General features: G+C 35.7%; 1 protein-coding gene across 1 annotated transcript; it reads left to right on the plus strand.

Annotated features, from left to right (window-relative positions):
• The first annotated feature begins 5,079 nt into the window (after nt 1-5,079).
• Nucleotides 5,080-6,899, plus strand: LOC116186979 (chalcone synthase 3-like). Its single transcript, XM_031515542.1, has 3 exons — nt 5,080-5,323; nt 5,469-5,777; nt 5,995-6,899. Exons 1-3 carry the CDS (start codon nt 5,143-5,145, stop codon nt 6,678-6,680), a joined length of 1,176 nt encoding a protein of 391 aa, XP_031371402.1. The 5' UTR covers nt 5,080-5,142; the 3' UTR covers nt 6,681-6,899.
• Nucleotides 6,900-18,737: the final 11,838 nt, after the last annotated feature.

Below are 18,737 nucleotides of genomic sequence, written 5' to 3' on the forward strand. Positions count from 1 at the left end.
CTAATCATGCCACTAAGTCGGGAATTTACCTAGTCCCGGTTCAAACCGAAAATATGGCGGTCGAACAGGCAGGAGGCGGTCTGCACAGTTCAAACTGGCTGGAAGGGCATTGGGCCGGCAAGCTGGGCCAGGCGCCGGAGAGCTGGGCCGAATGCGCGGGGACTGGGCCGCGGAAGGGATCGTTGGGCCGCGAAAGAGAATGGCTGGGCCGGACTGGGCCGTGCGTCTGGATCCGCTGTTCCGGGCCGATTTCCGGGTGAGACCGAACGGGTCAGGCGACAAACTGGGTCGGGTCGTCTCAGATGGACTTGGACTAGGCCGAACGGGCTGGACTTGCGCAAACCGAAGGAAAATGGGCCAAGCCCATGAGAGAGGGGATGAACGGAGAAGATGAAGATGGGCGGAGGGGAGGATTCCGGCCGCCGCGGACGGCGGTTCCCGCTTCTGGGTGTCGTGGCGACGGCGCGAGAGGACGCGGGAGACGACAGCAAACACCGCCTGGGCTACGCCGTGCTCGGGATCGGCGTCACGGGAGTTGACACGGCCGGAATCGAAGGGAAAAGTCGCGTTTTTCGGCGAGGATTTCCGAAATCTCCGATCTCAAAATTCTCTGAAACGAGGGCCAATTTTTTGTTTATTCTTGCTGGGTCGTGTTCGTCTCTCCCCGAATTCCATCTCTGTTTATTTTGATTTCAATTTCCTCCGCTTTCCGTTAAGATTTCGGCCGATTTGGCGGAAATCGCGAAAATCGCGATTTGAGGGCTTTCTGGGCCGGCGGGAATCGCGGGCTGCTGGCGAGCGCTGCCTGGCCTGCCTGGCCCTGCCCGAATCCCTTTATTTTTTTAAATGCCGGCAGTCACGGGCAGCCGGTCAACGCTGACCAGCCTGCCCGGCCCTGCCTGAATCTTTCTTTTTTTTTTTTTTAATACATATATAATTTAATTTAATTTAATTTTTTTTAAGAAAAGGTGATAAATTAGGAAATGACAATTTTGCCCCCCCTCGGAGCCGATGGACCGAAATTAGGTGTTGACAGTTAGGGTAAAAAAATTAATTAAATATCTAAAAGATGGTGATTTCTTTAATAAATCGAATCAGTAAATAGACCATAAATATAATTAAATGTGAATAGATGACAGGCTGAGACGGCGATAACTCGATAGATAAGGAGACGGACATAGATTGGGACAGATCGGGTGAGAGGTCTTGGATTCGAAACTTCGAGGCAGCACAAATAAATGGAAATAAAAAGAGAGAAGCTGCCCCGGGGTCTCAGATTTCCGGGGGGTTGTTCCATCGAAGATTCCAATGGGATCTCCGATGGCAATGTCCATCGAAAACTTCCGACAAAACAGCCCGTTGGAAAAATTTTCCGATGGCCTTCCCGATCGGAAAAGCCGTCGGAGGCTTTTCCTACGCCCCTTATCCCGAGGCGCCTTTTCAGCTGAAAATTACGTCGGAGATTAGTTTTCTGACGAAATTCCGACGGATCCTGCTGTCAGAAAAAGCGTAGTTTCTAGTAGTGGGAGAAATCTAATTATATGTCCTTCCGAATGTATATTTGCTAAAGAAAGTTAAAGTCGAGTATCATATGACATTCTCCTGATTTTACTAGTCAATTTATCTTTATTATAATGTTACTATGTGATATAGACTCGAGGGCTATATATATACATATACTTAAAGACTTACCTAAAATGCAATTGCATAATTAAAGGATTTTTCTAACCTATTCCTTGGGGCATATGATAAAGGCTAATAAATAAAGTAAAATTTCTAAAATTACCACCTTTTTTCTACCATTTAAACGCAAACAATTATTTCATTTTCAAATTGATTAACTCATTCATGGTAAGTATGAGCTCTTATTCTATATCTTTAGGGCATAGGATGGAAAAATCCAATTATAAAATAGAAGCAAACTAATAAATTGTGATTTATTACTTTGTTTCGGGTCTTGTGAATGGAGAAAATTCGCGATGGGAGAGCTTTGTCCCTTAGTGGGTCAACCCGACTTAACTGGATTAGTCGGGGGTCCATTAGGCTGTCGGATACCAGGTGCACATTGAAAAAAATAAACTATGAGTTCTCATATTTTATAAAGATAGGTGACCTATTTTGTTATCAATTTGAACGTACAAATTTGCTAAATAGTATTCAAATTATAAATAACCTAAATTATATTAAGCTGGGCTCCATCCACCTTATTAGCTAAAATATAATTGCATGAAAGAATCTACCGAAGAATGAAATACATCAGAAAATAAAGACATTAAAAAATAACGTAAAATAATTTTACTCGCATATAGTAAAATTACATGATAGAAGGATAGTACATGCTCTAATATGAAAAGTCTTCTTTCTTCTTGTTTTTTTAGTTGACGTCGAACTCACCTAACACCAAAATAAAAGCAAAAAGAAAAAAAGAACAAAAAAGTTAGGAAATGAGAAAGTAATACATGCCACTACAGCAGGAAACAAAATATATGAAAATATGAAACCATGATGTACCTTTTTGGCAATTTGAGCTTCTCTAAATCTGCTTATACATATGTATGAGTGGTCTTGGCTGCAATTAATTTGATAATAAACAAATTTATAGCAAATTAATTTGAGAACCCGTTACTATTATTATTTTCATTGAATACGAATAAATTAAATGCATTGAAGATTAAACATTATGTAATACTAAATCGTTATAAATTTTTTAAATTTCAAAGCTTACGTAGTATATCCATTGAAAAGAAGATGATATAGTATAGATTTGAGTAGACTATCATTATCCACTTATTAAATTGCCACCACTTTTGCCACTGATATATTTTTACCACCAATTAATCCTAAACGTCTTCATTCCGTCTAACATTTATATCTTTTCGACAGACAAGTGACATGGCATCCAAAGTGAAGATAACGCATCCATGACTTTTCCGTCACGGAGGAGTATAAATGTGAGGCGGAACAGAAACGTTTAGGGTTAATTGGTGGTAAAAATACGTCAGTGGTAAAAGTGGTGGTACTTTTAATAAGTGAAGGGTAACGGTGACAATCTATTTTATAGATTTTCATTATGTTTATAGCAAATTCATTTTATTTTGTAAAAATCCACTACAACAGTCAATAGTAATGTAAATAGATTCAAGTAAAATTTTCCGTTTTAATTTTCTTAGTTTTAAACTAAATTTAATAGATTAAATGTATATTATTATTAATTTACAGAATTAATTTTCCGATGAAAAGTATTTTATAACTCTATCTATCAAATTGATCCTAATTATTATAGAGTAATTGTTAAAAAATCCAAAAGTTGCATAGTTTAGACTTTAATTTTGTTAATACCAGGTTCCTATTAAAAGTTCCACTAAGACAAAAAGGAAAATTAATGCAAGTTTCTTTTCTAACTATGTTATTTTTAAACTAAATGTTACATGCCATAAATTTTAATATTGTTTGTAGCATATTCTTTTTTAAAAATTTACTATAAAAATAAAGTAAATTAATTTAAGTGAGGTTTCCTTTCTAATTTTAATTTTTCTGAATTAAGTTTAATCTAAATTAGATATAGAAGTAAATTTTAGTTAGATATTGACATTTCTAACCACATACCAGTAAACATTTACCTTTAGGTTAGAGTAAATATATATCATTGGTAGGTTGGAGAGAATATATATTGTTGGTAGGTTGGAGTAAATACATGTAATCAATTATTATTTTTTATTTGTTGCAATATAATAAATATAATTATAGTACATTGTTAGTCCTAAATATTATTTAGATATAAAAAGGTACATGATATTTCTTTAGGATAAAAAGTTATAGAACTTTTATATAAATCCATTATTATAAATAAATATACGATAGTTCTTTGCTAACAATGACAAAATGTAACTAATAAATAGTTTTACTATGTAATGCAATTAATTTTGGAAGTTGATCCGTTGGATAGGTAGAATAAAAGTCACCAATTTTACTGAGAAGGGACATTATGCTTATTTTTCACTTAGATCGACAGGCACAATGCAAAATTTTGAAGGTAGAGAGGCAAATCTAAAAGTACCCTATAGTTATTCAGCAAAAAAAAAAAGTACCTTATAGTTCAGGGATAAACTGCATTTATTTATATGTTTTAATCCTAAATCTTATTTAAACATTTACATTTGTGACCCTACGTAATCATGATATTTCCGTTTCTAATACTATCTATGTCATCCATGGTATATAACTTTATATACGTAGACAGCACTAGGATAATAAATTGATGTTATATTTAACTCTAAGGACAAATAATTTATTTAACACTACATTTAACGCAAGTACAAATGTGTAAACCATATATATAAATAATCTCTCGTAGTACGGGTTGCGTTCTAATGTTAAATATATTTACAATCAATTCAAAGATTCCCTTGAATCAGTCTTTCGTACGATCAATTCATGTCTCTCATTTTCCTCATTTCCAAAAGTCATGACCAATATATTCCTCCTAATAATTACGCTAATTTTCTCATTTGTCTCCCATCTCATCAAAATCAACATTTGAGCGTTGACGTTATCTTTTTCGTAAGAAAAAGCAAATTAAAGGAGTCGAAAAATTATAAGACGTATATGTGATTCTCTTTTAATCAAATTGACATAAAATAATATTCCGTAAGTTACTTTTTTTTTTTTGAGTGAATTACAAGTAAGATACTTTAGACACCGACACGTATACATAGTATTAATTAATTAATTAATTAATTGAATCCTCGGACAATGAGGTCATGCATAACTTTTTTTTTCATTTATTTAATTTCATATTTGCAAAATTGTGCATCGCCCTTTGGTTTGTTGAGTATTTCAGTATAATATTATAAGTTTTCTCGTAATTAAAAAAACAAGTCAACATCATTGTTCCATTCTATATCTTTTCTTTTATAATATATAGAAATTTGCAATATAAAATGAATATAATATGATTAATGGAAGAGTCATGTGGTTGGTAAGTGAGTTGAGGTTGCTAAAAACCTATCCAACTACCCAGCCAGCTCTCTCTATTTAAGGATCGTAAGGGCTATCTCATTCCAAAACATGCTATAGAGATCCATTAGTTCCATTACTAGAGCATCCAGGACCGATATCTCGAGATATATAGTCGAAAAGAGAATGGTTACTGCTATCGGGGAAATGAGGGCAAACCAACGGGCTAAAGGCCATGCATCCATCCTAGCCATTGGAACTGCTACTCCCGAAAGCTGTTTCCATCAAGCTGATTTTCCTGACTACTACTTCCGTGTCACAAAAAGCGAACACATGACCGACCTCAAACAGAAGTTCACTCGCATTTGTGAGTAAATCTAATCATCATCATCATCATTATTGTTAAGTGATGCATGTATTTCTGCTAATATCATAAATATATAAAGCATATCTACATGTTTATAGACAAAAAAAACCACCTTTGTTTGTAATAATTCTCTCCAATGGTCCAGGCGACAGGTCGACCGTGAAGAAAAGGTATATGATCTTCACAGAAGAGTTTCTTAGGGAAAACCCTATGTTCTGCTCCCACAATGTTCCATCTCTTAATGCTCGACAAGACACGCTAATGGACTACATACCAAAGCTAGCTGCGAAAGCCGCATCCAAGGCTATCATGGAGTGGGGGCAACCCAAGTCGATGATCACCCATGTCATCGTATGCACCGTTATTGCATCAGAAATGCCTGGGGTGGACGTTAAGCTGATTAAGCTACTGGGGCTCAATCCATCAGTCAAAAGGATCATGCTCTATCACCAGGGTTTGTTCATAATCTTGCGGTTGTCACAAACTCGTTATCTGTAACAATAACTTCAATTAGAAAACACGGATATTTTTACCAACCGAGCATTCATCTCCCAATATTACAAAACATATGAAAATTTCATATTTGAATTTGCGTGATTTCATGATAAATTACTTATAATTGCTTGTAGTTCACCCTAACTGTTTGTACAATGTATATATACATGAATCAGGTTGCTTTGCTGGTGGAACGGTCCTTCGGATAGCTAAGGATCTCGTGGAGAATAATGCCAATGCACGAGTGCTCGTAGTCAGCGCAGAGAGCATTATTGGAGACTTTCGAGGGCCATCAGAGGAAAATATGGCTTCTCTTGTATTGCAGGCGATCTTCGGGGATGGGGCAGCTGCACTGATAATTGGTGCTGATCCGGTAGAGGCGGTTGAGCGACCCATATTCCAAATTGCATTCACTGCAGAGACCATCATACCTGACACAGAAGATGGTGTCTCGGGAAAGTTACGAGATACTGGTTTAAAATTCATCTTATCAGACAAGGTTCCCTCCTTGATTGCTGACAACATCGAGAAGAGCTTGATGGAGGCCTTCGGTCCAATTGGTATCGATGATTGGAACTCAGTATTTTGGGCACCTCACCCAGGCGGGCCGAAAATCCTTGACAAAATTGAATCAAAGCTACGATTAACCAAAGACAAGTTAGCGGCTTCCAGGCATGTGTTGCAAGAGTACGGGAACATGTCTAGCGCCTGTGTGCTATTCATTCTTGATGAGATGAGAAGGAGGTCAAAAGAGGATCGAATGCTCACCACCGGCGAAGGCCTCGAGTGGGGCGTACTTTTCGGGTTTGGCCCAGGCCTTACCGTTGAGACAGTCGTGCTTCGCAGCTGTCCTATCGTGTAGTGATAACCGTATTACAAGATCAACCTTAATGGTTCGTGTGTGAGTGTGAGTGTGTTTTTTCTTTTCGGTGCACTGGTTCGTTTGTGTCTTAATATTAGGTCAATTCGTTTGCATGGTTCGTTGTGGTTTAAGTAGTACAAAATAAATTGAATGTACGCACTCTGGGAAGGCAATCGGTTGCACTATATAATCATAGTACATTACATAAATTTTTAGTAAGTTAGTTGAATTTATCTTCGATTACTAATAGAGAAGGTGAATTGCACGAATTCCAAAGCATATTACATATATTTCGAAGTAAAACATTAAAGATTTGAAACAAAAGTACACAAATTTACATGTTGTGAGAGCTTTATCTTTTATTAAACCAACCTGGCTCGACTGGATTAGCCGGAGCCCATTGAACTCCCGAATATCAGGATTCACACAAAAAATAAGTACACAAATTTGAAACAACTTAGTAGGCGCTTGGTTTTGGAATAGAGACATACTCTACTCTAATTCATGAGATAGACACAAAATAGTTGGGAGAAATTATTATTATTAAAAAATTGATTGTAATAATGATTAAAAAAATATGTGAGAGAATTTATTAAAAAAATTGAAGAAAATGACAAAAAAAGTAATGAAAAGTTTGAAAATTTTAGTATTAAAAAGTTAGATGTAATAATAGTTAAGCAAATGTATGTAAGAGAATATATTATTAAATTCAAGACAAAAAAAATAGCGATTGTGTTGTTGAATTAAGAGAAAAATAAAGTGGAGTGGAGTAGAATTTGATTATATTATGTAATAAAACAAAGCCCTAGTTTTTTAGTGAAACACCTAGGGTGGCGTTTGGTTTCGGGATTTTAATCCTACTCCACTCCACTCCTCTCCTCTCTTCTTCCAATTCAACATGATTATCACTTTTTTTTATCTTTTTCTCTTATTTAATAATCAATTCTCACATATATCTTTTCATAACCATTATTAAAATTAATTTTTTAAGAATAGATTCTCCGTCCTACTTTTACTTCCACATATATATACATAAATTTTTGTTTTCATATTTAATAATAAATTTTCACATAAACTTTTTTTCCTCACTATTATTATAACCAATTTTTTAATAATAAATTCCTCCATCTACTAATTAATTATTTTATCCAGATGTGGATGGTGTAATAAATGAAAATGTCTAGAGCATCTTGTCTTCAAAGGTCGGAAGAGACTGACAAGAGCGTTTTTAACTTCAAAGGTCTGTCATCATTTTCAACATCCCACCATCAACAGGCGCCACCGTCCCGTTCTGATACCATGTGAAAATTAAATATAAGATGAGAGAAGAGTGTGGAGATGTTTAAACATGGTGACCAAATGCTAAAACCACGGGAGTATATTATTTAAACTGGTTCAAGGAAATACATGGAATAACTCACCTCTTTATATGCTCGACACAATAACTAAACTAGAATATAAATAATCTCATAATCTCTCTCTCTCTCTCTCTCTATATATATATATATATATATGTAATAACATAGTCCTGAGTTGAACTCTCACGCCGCCACATCATCAAAAATATAAAACGGAATTCCCTCGTGTTGGCAAATCATCAATCAATCATATATAAGAAAATATTTATATATTTTTATAAGAGAAATATATGCTCGATACAATAACTAAACTAGAATATAAATAATCCCATACTCTATATATCTATATATATGTATATAATAACAAATTCCCGAACTAAATTCTCACGCCACCACATCATCAAAGATATAAAATGGAATTCTCTCGCATTGTCACATCATCGTTTATATATAAAAAAAAGATATATATATATATATTATTAAAGAAATATATGCAACTTATATATTGGCAATGGCTAGGCCTGTCGAAACCCCCTAAACAAAATCGGTTTCCCCAAAACTTGTAGTGAGAAAAGGGTGAGAGCCGAGTTGAAATCCCAAAGGAAGCTAAGGAATTCTCTAAACCAATGAGCTAGCAAAAGTAATGGGGAATTTTGATAATCAAGAAACTAAAATGCAGCAAAAACAATTTAAAAGTGCAAGGGAAAGTGAGTAATCAATAACCGGGAGACGTATGACTTGAGTTCGAAAACCACTTAGTGGATGGTTGGTTATAGAAGCATTAGAATGTAAATTTCAGCAGCTAAGAGTCGAGTTCCCGCGACCGCAAGGAATCAACTAGTATCTAAATTCTAACTAATCAAAATACCGTCTAGCTAGTAGGTTCATCAATTAGTTAACTAGGTATCGACCGATTCCCTAATTAACTAAGCAATGGCTTTAAGCATAAGGATGCCTTAACCCGAGCGATTAATTGATTCGCCAATTAATTGACTCGTCCTATCATTCTCTAACCAATTAGGGCAGCAACTACCGTTCGTTCCTAATTAGTCTTGCTTCGAATCAATTTCCACAAACACCGTAGTAGTTGTCGATAAGCTAACTTGCAAGTATCTTATTCATGACCATGAGAGAATATTTGTAACAATGACATCCAAGAATGAATAAGTGCTGAAATCAAAATATTAAAACCTGCTCCTTATAACCAAATCGTGAGGTTTCCGTTCTCAAGTCAAACGAAACAAATTAGCCACACATGGCTATGCAGGAATTCACGAAAACTGACGATCGTTGGAGGAACACTCAGCAGTCGTCGGCCTCTTTTCCAAGTTTATCTTCCAAAAAAACTAAAAAAACCCTAAACCTAGATGATCCTTAGGTTTATATATCTCCCTCCAAAATAGGAAACAATAATGAAAATATCTTTAAAAATTTCCTAAAAACTCCCATTATAATTAAAAGGGAATCCTTATATTTGTAAATAAATCGGGGATTGATTTTGAACTCCCTCTCGGATCGGTTGTGCATGTGGTGCACCACTAACCAGAAGTCCTTGTATCCTTGCAAGTTCCATCTTAATACTTCAATGGTTTTCAATTCATCCCGAACATGCATCAAATTGCTTCCAACTCTTTTCTAGCACAAGTTTTCCTAGAAATTATCATCCAAGCATCAAATACCGTGAAAACAACATAAAATCAAGTCTAAATTGTACCCATTTCATGGACAAATCTTCCCTTATCAGGAAACTCTATATGTAAAGTGATATGATGAAATATATGATGGGATATGAAATTCAATATATAGTGGAATTTGAAAGCATCTTCGTCCTACTGAAAAAAAAAGAATCTTCGAGAATTTTGCAGTTCAAAGTATCGCATGGAATCTATATTATCGCAGATAATATATAATAGTAGAATAAATATATATTAAATATAGATTCCATATTTCACATATATATATATATGTATATATGCCTTTCAATATATAAAGTAGAATATATATAATCAATGTGGGTTGGTTCAAGCAGTTCGACGCTTGTTCCGCTCAAGCAAGATCTCGGGTTCGAGTCATTGTGAATACAGAAAATCTACGCTATGAGAGCTTTACCCCTTAGTGAGCTGACCATGCACGACTGGATTAGTTGAACACCAATTAAGCTTCCGGATTTCAGGGTTCGCACAGAAAAAAAAGAGAGTAGAATATATATACCATTTATATATATATATATATATATAGAGTAGAATATCCAAGTTTAATGGCAGTAGAATATTTTAATGGATAAAAAGGAAATTGCTTATTTATTTATTAAGAAAATAATTTCTATGACTCTTCGGAACTTGATATATATATATATATATAGTTGTATATTGTGTGCATATTTATACAACACCAACACCATATCCTATATCAGTTTGATCGTTTCACAAGGATTGATCATGTTCCCCTTTACTTCCATCAAATTTATTAACAGGTTCCTTCCATCGAATTAGGATTTGCTTGTTACTCTATACTTTTGTGATCACATTTAACTGCTATGAGTTGACCCTGCTTATTATTAAACATTTAGATAGTGTTTTACTCTTGTTGTGTTGTTGGTTTGAAAAATTTTTATTCTTCAAAAGAGTTACGATTACCTGTTGTGATTTTTAAAAAATTAAAAATCTTTCCCGCGTAATACGCAGGTTCTCACCTAGTATCAATATAATACCAATTAGATTTTGAAAATCCGAAAAAATTCAATTAACCTCCACTTGAGACGATCTTATTCCCAGCTATTCTGTTTCCTAAGTTATAATATTATAATCTTCAATATTCATACTCGTGCGAGAGATGGGGACAATTGACGAGGCGAGCTTTCTCTCCATGCTTAGACTTACGGATATTGATGACTACAAGGCGATCTTTTTTTCTCCCGCTCTCGGGCAAAAACTAGCCACGGGTTCCGCTTTTGGACTGGATGAAGTTCAAGTGCACTTTTTGTTTTCTCGAAACTAGACAGAGCTTGGCGTTGTGTGCACGCAAACGCGTAATCAAGCTCTAATTGCTAGTTTCACGGGGCGCAACGAAAGCGAAAAAGGAACAAAAATTCAAAATTTCTTACCCGTGAAACTAATTTCAAGACCTACTAGAAGAATAACAGTAAATAAAAGCGTACCTTGAATATTTAAAATTTTCGACCGAGCATCCCACGCATGACGCCTCTACCGGTATCCATACCGACTTTGTCGACGAGTCTTCGAGATCGGCGGTGCTAGCGGCCAATACTCAAAGGAAACACCGATGCGACACCCGAAATTTATTAGACTAGTAGGATTAATTCAATTGAACAATTCAACTTGAATTTCCTTACACTTATACACGTACACCCATATATATATATATATTATATCTAAACATGCATGCTGCCCCTTTTATAAGCAATATGGGGAAGACAAATTCAAAGCCCCACCGATGTGGGATTAAGGAGAATCAAGGCTCCAAGTGACATGTGTAAGTCTAGGTGAAATTGAACTATTGGCCAATGTGTCACCGTATTAATCGTGCATCAATTTGGTCAATTTAATCTAATAAATCGAGTCTAATTAATCGACAAATTTAATCTCATTAAATATCCGATTAATTAGTCGCACAATAAATCATCTAATCTCTATTAGACGATTTTATTGTTTCAAAATATCTCGTCAATTTAGTGGTAGTGTGTGACCCTGTAGGTTCCCAATACGTTAATAGTAATATCGAAATCTCTATTTCAATATTACAAACAGTGAGCGGCATCTAGTAATGCATCACTATTACTCAAGTAATCGAAAAATCAATTTCTCGACGAATCTCGTGACCTATATTACCATGTAATATAATCCATTTGTCCTCTATATCTCTATTGAGCCCAAGGCATGGTCGATGACATCATTGTATGGCTTAATATCACTTTTTCTTGGTTTACCGAGTAAGTCTATCAAAACAAATGAGCTCGATATCGCTATATCGACTCATTTGGGTATGCATACACTTTTAGACTTAACCACCAAGTGGCCGTGAGATATCGCTCCCGTTTCGTAGGAGGGACAAATCCTATCTCGATCACTCACATTCCTCTCCATACTCTGTGATATACCCAATAACTGTCTTTCTAACCAGCCTGTTACGGTGGCGTTGACAATATCAAAGTATATGACATTACATGTAGGAATCCATAGTGACCTTAAGTCAAAGGACCATTATACTATAGTCACTTTGAGATATGCTAATGACAGTTACATAACAACCCATGTAGCAATCTCATGGAGGGTCAGTCCAATATACATTACTATTACTGTATACATGTGGTATGACTTGATATCTCCATATCCATAACCTGTGAGACTTGGTCATCAATCAACACCCACACTAGTCTAACTGTATTATCGTTGTCCTAATTAACGATAATACTTTGACTAGAGACATTTAGGAATAATGTTCGGTAATTATAGGATCTCACAATCAAGTCACACTTGATGCCTATTGAACCTACTATTCCAAGGACATTATTATGTAAAATCATATTTAGCGCAATCTACACAATAACAGAAATGCCTCGTATTATAATGAAATACATATCATATTACAAAACTGATGATAGGATTGCCTATAGGGCATACACCAATTCCCAACACTAATATCTTGTAAAATAGCCACTAGGCCTATAGCTATTTGATCCATATCCATTTCAAATGCTTGAACTAATAGATTATGGTATCGAATCTCATATAAAATCATGTATTTCTATTCAATATTCTAATATGGGATGATAACTCTCAACACTTCTGGGCATGAAGGCAACAATCACACTATCGTGTACCTCTCCAGGCGAAGTGTATAGCATGAGCACTTTTATTACTCTTTTCTCGTTTGAGATAACTGTACTATTTAAGCTAATAAAATTTATAAAAGCTATAAGCCTATTTATATATTTATACTAAAATATACTCTACGATTATAACTCCAAATTATATAAGATAAATTCTATTAAATTTATGAAATTATGGTGTAATTGTAAGGACTAAAATTATATAATGGGTAATGAAAATTACATTTTTTTCCTATTCGAGGATGCAAAATTTGAACATGAATTACAAGGGAGACAGAACTTCTTAACCACATGGGCACCTTTTTCAGTAGTGATTTTTTTATAAAACTATATTGTATTAATGAGATACACTATCGGATGAACAAGGTCGAATGTACAATGAAATAATAATTTAAAAAATTAATATCCTATAATTTATAACCTCTTCTCTAAAATATACAAATTTACTAAAGTTGTGAGATATGATATATTAGGAATCATTTTTGGGTAAATAATATACTAGTAATCAATGCGATTTTTTTATTGTGCAGTGAAAAGTTACATATATTCTCTTTCTTAAATGCAGTAAATAATATATAAGGGGAATAGAACTCATTGACCATCTACATATTTTTTTCAGTAATAATTCTTTTTAGTAAAATTAAATTATAGTATTGAAATACAATATAGCAGATGAGCAAACTCGAGCATGTATAAACATGATATTTTAGAAAATATCATAAGTAATTTGACATAACAATCTTTGACACATAAGTTTGGCCTAAATATCTAACATCTTTCCAGTTTTATCCGATGTCTCTAAAGAGACATCAAAACGATAGTTCTAAATATGATGAGTTCACTTTAGAGTAACTAAACGAAAGAAAAGAATAGAAGAGATGAATGTAAAAGTGATAAAATTATGTAACCAGAAAAGTCATAAAATTAACGCATTAAGGCCAATTGCCTTCACCTATATTTAAAATTGAATGGGCATTGTTCTAGGCGCGTGCTAAAATTGCGCGTCCGGAAAGTTTTTGTATTAATTTTTCAATCAAATATAATATAAATGGATATATAATCGTTGGAGTAAATAAAACCGTACATGGGTGTGCGTGGATGGGATTAACTGATGTTCGTTGGATGATTCTTTTCTTTGTCCACACACCATCCCCCCCCACCCAACCACACCCCCCCTCATTCTCTGCGGTGGGGCGGAAAGGGAACGGAATTCAGTTGCTGGTTGGATGGTTAGACTTTGAGATTGGGAATAAGTTAATTAACAAAGATAAGCATGGTTTACGAGAACGTATATTTATTTATTTATTTTGGTCGAAAGAAGTTTACTATTATGGATGTTGGTTGGATGATTAGACTTTGAGATTGGGAATAAGTTAATTAACAAAGATTAAGCATGGTTATTTTTATTTTATTTTTTGTCGAGAGAAGTTGAATATTATGGAGGTTAGAGTAAAGGGACAGCTCGGAAAATATTAAAAGTTTGAGCAAACAGCAAGTGGGACGATGGTGCCCGACATCATCCGGAACAAACCCAATGCTTAGTTCGGCGAGACCATTTTGGTACCACGACGTGAAGGTTACTATTGAGAGTTTAATCTATGGAAAAATGAAATAAAAAATCACGAGTTTATAAAATATTTGGTATCACAACCTATTAGATCGAATTTTTACGTTGGAGATGTACCCTATCAAATTTGAGAGAGCCCAATATCTTGGTTCATTAATGAACGACAATACAGGTATATATCGCACAAGGCAGCACAACTAAACTAACTATAACTTATTGAGTTTCTATTGGACTTATTAAAAACTCAAGCTGATAAGTGGTGGTACCAAAGTCTCATATATAAATTTATGGATATTCCTGCATTTTTTTCATGTGGGATTAATACTCTCAACACCCGGCCTCACGTGCAATATGTGGTCTATTTCTGCCTACACATTATCATGTGCATTTGAACATCCATCCTCAGTAACTGACCTCGAGCAGGGCTCATCTTTCGTGCTTGGGCAAGGGGGGCTTACGAGACATACTCTTGGCTGTACTCGAACATATTGAATCCGGCGTGGTGTGGGTGCGCACACGTGTGTGGGCATACATACGCGTAACCTGAGCTCTGATACCATATTGAGTTTCCATTGGGCTTATATGGGCTCATGTCCATTTCCACTTGAAAGTTCACGCTGATAAGTGGTGGCATCAAAGTCTCATATAAATCCATGGATATTCTTGTATTTTTTTCATGTGGAATTAATACTCTCAACACCAGCCTTCATGTGCAACGTGTGGTAAAGTTCAAGTTGATAAGTTATGGTATCCAACTCTCATATAAACCAATTGATTTTCGTTCATCTTTTCCATGTGAGATTAATATTTTCAACACCCGCCCTCACGTGTAAAGTGTGGTATATTTCTGCCTATATATTGTCACGAGCTCTTAAACACCCGCCATCAACAACTGACCTTGAGCCGGGCTCATCTTCCGTGTTCGGGTGAGGGTGGACTAACACGAGGCGCTCTTTTGGCTGCTCTTGGACATACTAAGCTTGGCAAGCTGTTGGTACGCATAGGCGCGTGAGCGAGCATATGCGTAACCTGTACTCTGATACCATATTGAATTTTTATTGGGCTTATACGGATTTGGACACATTTCCACTTAAAAGTTCAAGGTGTTAAGTATTGGTGTCCAATCCTAATATAAATCCATGGTTATTCCTTTAATTTATTCCATGTGAGATTAACATCATCAACACAACTTACTCTCTAAGAAATATACATTAATTGTACAGTTATTCTTATTATTAAAATCTCAGTGATTGCGAGAATCCCAACGATGATATCTTCCGTAATACTCCCTCTCAAGTTGGAGAGTGGAGCGTGTGGACTCCCAACTTGCTAAGGAGAAAAGAGAACCAATCTCTCCCTAGCGCCTTCGTAATAATGTCTGCCAACTGTAACTTAATTGAAACATGCTAAGTATAGACGATTCCTGACACAATGTGTTGACGAACAAAATGGCAATCAATTTCAATATGCTTCGTCCGCTCATGAAATACCGAATAAGCTGCTATATGAAGTGCATCCTGATTATCATAACGTAAGTGCATAGGGGCTAACTGTGAAACACCTATAGAGTTAAGAAGAGTACGTAGCCAAATGAATTCACTGCAAGCAACGGCTACAGCTCTGTACTCTACTTCTGCTGAAGATCATGAAACAATGGTCTGTTTTTTGGTCTTCCAAGAGATTGGGCTTCCACCCAAAGTGACAAAGTAGCCAGTGACTGATCTGCGTGTGGTCGGACAAGCTGCCAAATCAGAGTTACAGTAAGCAATAAGCCCCATGGAATTCAAACTCAAGTGAATACCATAGTTTGGGGACTGCTTCAAGTATCGCAAGACACCCATAGCTGCATCCCAATGCAGTTCACGAGGATCCTGCATAAATTGTGAAAGGATATGAACCAAATAACTTAAGAAGTCCACGTGCTCCTTTGATATTCCATGCAAATCATCTTGAACTCTGGAGCACTTCACAGTCTAGAACAACTATTAAAATAGAACTCGAATTAATAGCACACAATTCATAGGGAATAATCACAGAATAATTTGAAAAAGAATTCAAAAGACTAAACGGCATGCAAAATAAAATCTAGCCTAATAATAACCGAAAAATAACCTAAAATTCGACTATCTCAAGGCACTAGCTCCAATTATTAGCTCAGTAGTGCCTACTTAAACTCGATTTCATCGAGTTATCATTGCACCACAGAATTTGCCTATAAATAAATAATAATGATTGGAGTAAATAAAACCGTAGATGGGTGTGTAGATGGGGTTAGATGATTGATGTTGGCCGGATGATTCTTTTTTTTTTTTTCCCCTTGAAAGGCAACACAATTCAGTTGTTGTTTGGATGGTTCGATTTTGTGATTGGGAATAAGTTAGTTAAGAATGATTAATCATGCTTTAAGAGGAGTTTGACTAATATATATATATATATTTAGGGCCGAATTGACTGAAGATGCAAACAGCAAGTGGGACGATGGTGCCCCGACACCAAACTTACTATCCGGAACAACCCCAATGCTTAGTGCCGCGAAACAAAATTTTGGTGCCAGGACACGGAATACTCGTTCTATAAACGAACATAAGACTATAAGAGGAGCCAAGGGGCATAACACAACAAACCCGTTCATTCCCTCTCTCTCTCTATTTTATATCTTCCGATATCTTTTTTTGAAAGTAATTATACTTTCGTAGTGATTGCAAAATGGGGGGGAAAAAATGTCAGAACGCGCATATATATATATATATATATTTGTATAGGATTGATTTCACTTAGAATTCTTAATACTTTTCTTATATGTTTAGATGCTTCATTTAGTTCAAGTTAATGTGATAACTGGAGGCCACACTATCCAATTCCTTATGTAGCATAGTTCCAGTTCGACAGTTTTCACAAATTTAAATATATACTAGTTATTTGTCCATATTTTGCACAAGTTTACTAAATAAAATTTGTTTTATAGGATCAAATATTGAAAATTAATTTATATTTTTGCACTTTTCATGTAAATGATTGGATTTCATTTGACCGAGTTGGAGAGAGAATGGGTGAAAGACACGTTCTCTAGAGAAGGTCAACAAAACAAGTACAATCGACTATCCAATGTCAGAGCTTCAGTATACTGCGGAGGAGTTATCATAAGTACGCACACATATCGAGAGGTGCGTCTTGTAAAATACTTAATCTGTTTATTTTTTTGTTATGATAGAAATAATTGTGCTAAGTCGTCCATTCATCCTTTGCAGAAGAAGGCCATGGGTGAAGAACCCATAGTGCCCCACATGTTTGAAAAATTACATAAAAGCAACAAAACTAAGGCATAAATTAGTCCTTTTGCGAAGGAGACACATGTAAGTTAATACATGAAAAATGATTAATTTATACTGCTTTTGGAAGAATCACATATACCGTCATGCATAATGGTTTGGTATTGATTCTTTGTATAGGAAAAGGTTGAGGAGGTTGCTTCTCAGCAAACGAATACCTCATCGCTAGCTGATACTACCCAAGCAGAGACTTGGCGGAAGATCGTGGGGATGAACAAGAAGGGATGGACTTATGGGCTCAATTGGGCTCCTCGCCCAAATTGCCACGAAGCAGGGCATTCTAGGATAGCACATGTCAGACCAGACCCCTTAGCCCATGTGCACAATAAGATTGGGATAATGAAGGGTATGATCCTCAAGCTATTCAAGAAGACAAATAGAGCAAAAAATCCAAGAAGGGCAGAAAGCAGAAGGGCAAATGACAAAAAAAAATCCAAATTAAAAAAAAATTTAGTTATATCCTAAATTTTATTTTGTAATAGAAAAAATCATAAATTTTCTAAATTGTCTAAAAAATGATATCCGTTATAATTCCGTCAATTTTGCATTCGTGAACTGTTAACTTCAGACCTTTTTTTTTAATAAATCACTGTCTCCCACCCTCTCCCCCTTATATCACGCCTCTCCATCTCAAAGAACAATTTCCCCCAAATAGGAAAACCCTAACTCCCCCTTTGATTCGTGAGTTCTTTCAATCAGCTTACTTCCGAGATTGTTGGACGAGCTGAGATCTTTGTCGCCTGGGGGAGGCAAGGTTCGCGAGTCTTTACTCGCAAGCTCCTTGTTCAATGCATTCAATTGCTTCTACAAATCCTCCCTGTTGGTGTTCGCTTCCTGGAGCTTCACATTGAGCTCCTTAATGTATGAGATAGCATGGCCCAGGAGAGAAGCTTTGTCCATCTTCGATACATTCGGAACCACAACCCGCAGGGCGTAGAATCTCTGATTTAACTT

The sequence above is a fragment of the Punica granatum genome, chromosome 8 (assembly GCF_007655135.1).
Source record: "Punica granatum isolate Tunisia-2019 chromosome 8, ASM765513v2, whole genome shotgun sequence".
Taxonomy (NCBI): domain Eukaryota; kingdom Viridiplantae; phylum Streptophyta; class Magnoliopsida; order Myrtales; family Lythraceae; genus Punica; species Punica granatum.

Bases quoted from the DNA above. Each gene is read 5' to 3' on its own strand.
- LOC116186979 (XM_031515542.1), top strand. From the start codon at position 5,143: ATGGTTACTGCTATCGGGGAAATGAGGGCAAACCAACGGGCTAAAGGC. The intron at 5,324-5,468 runs GTGAGTAAATCT...CCAATGGTCCAG, and splicing joins ACAGAAGTTCACTCGCATTT to GCGACAGGTCGACCGTGAAG. The intron at 5,778-5,994 runs GTTTGTTCATAA...TACATGAATCAG, and splicing joins GATCATGCTCTATCACCAGG to GTTGCTTTGCTGGTGGAACG.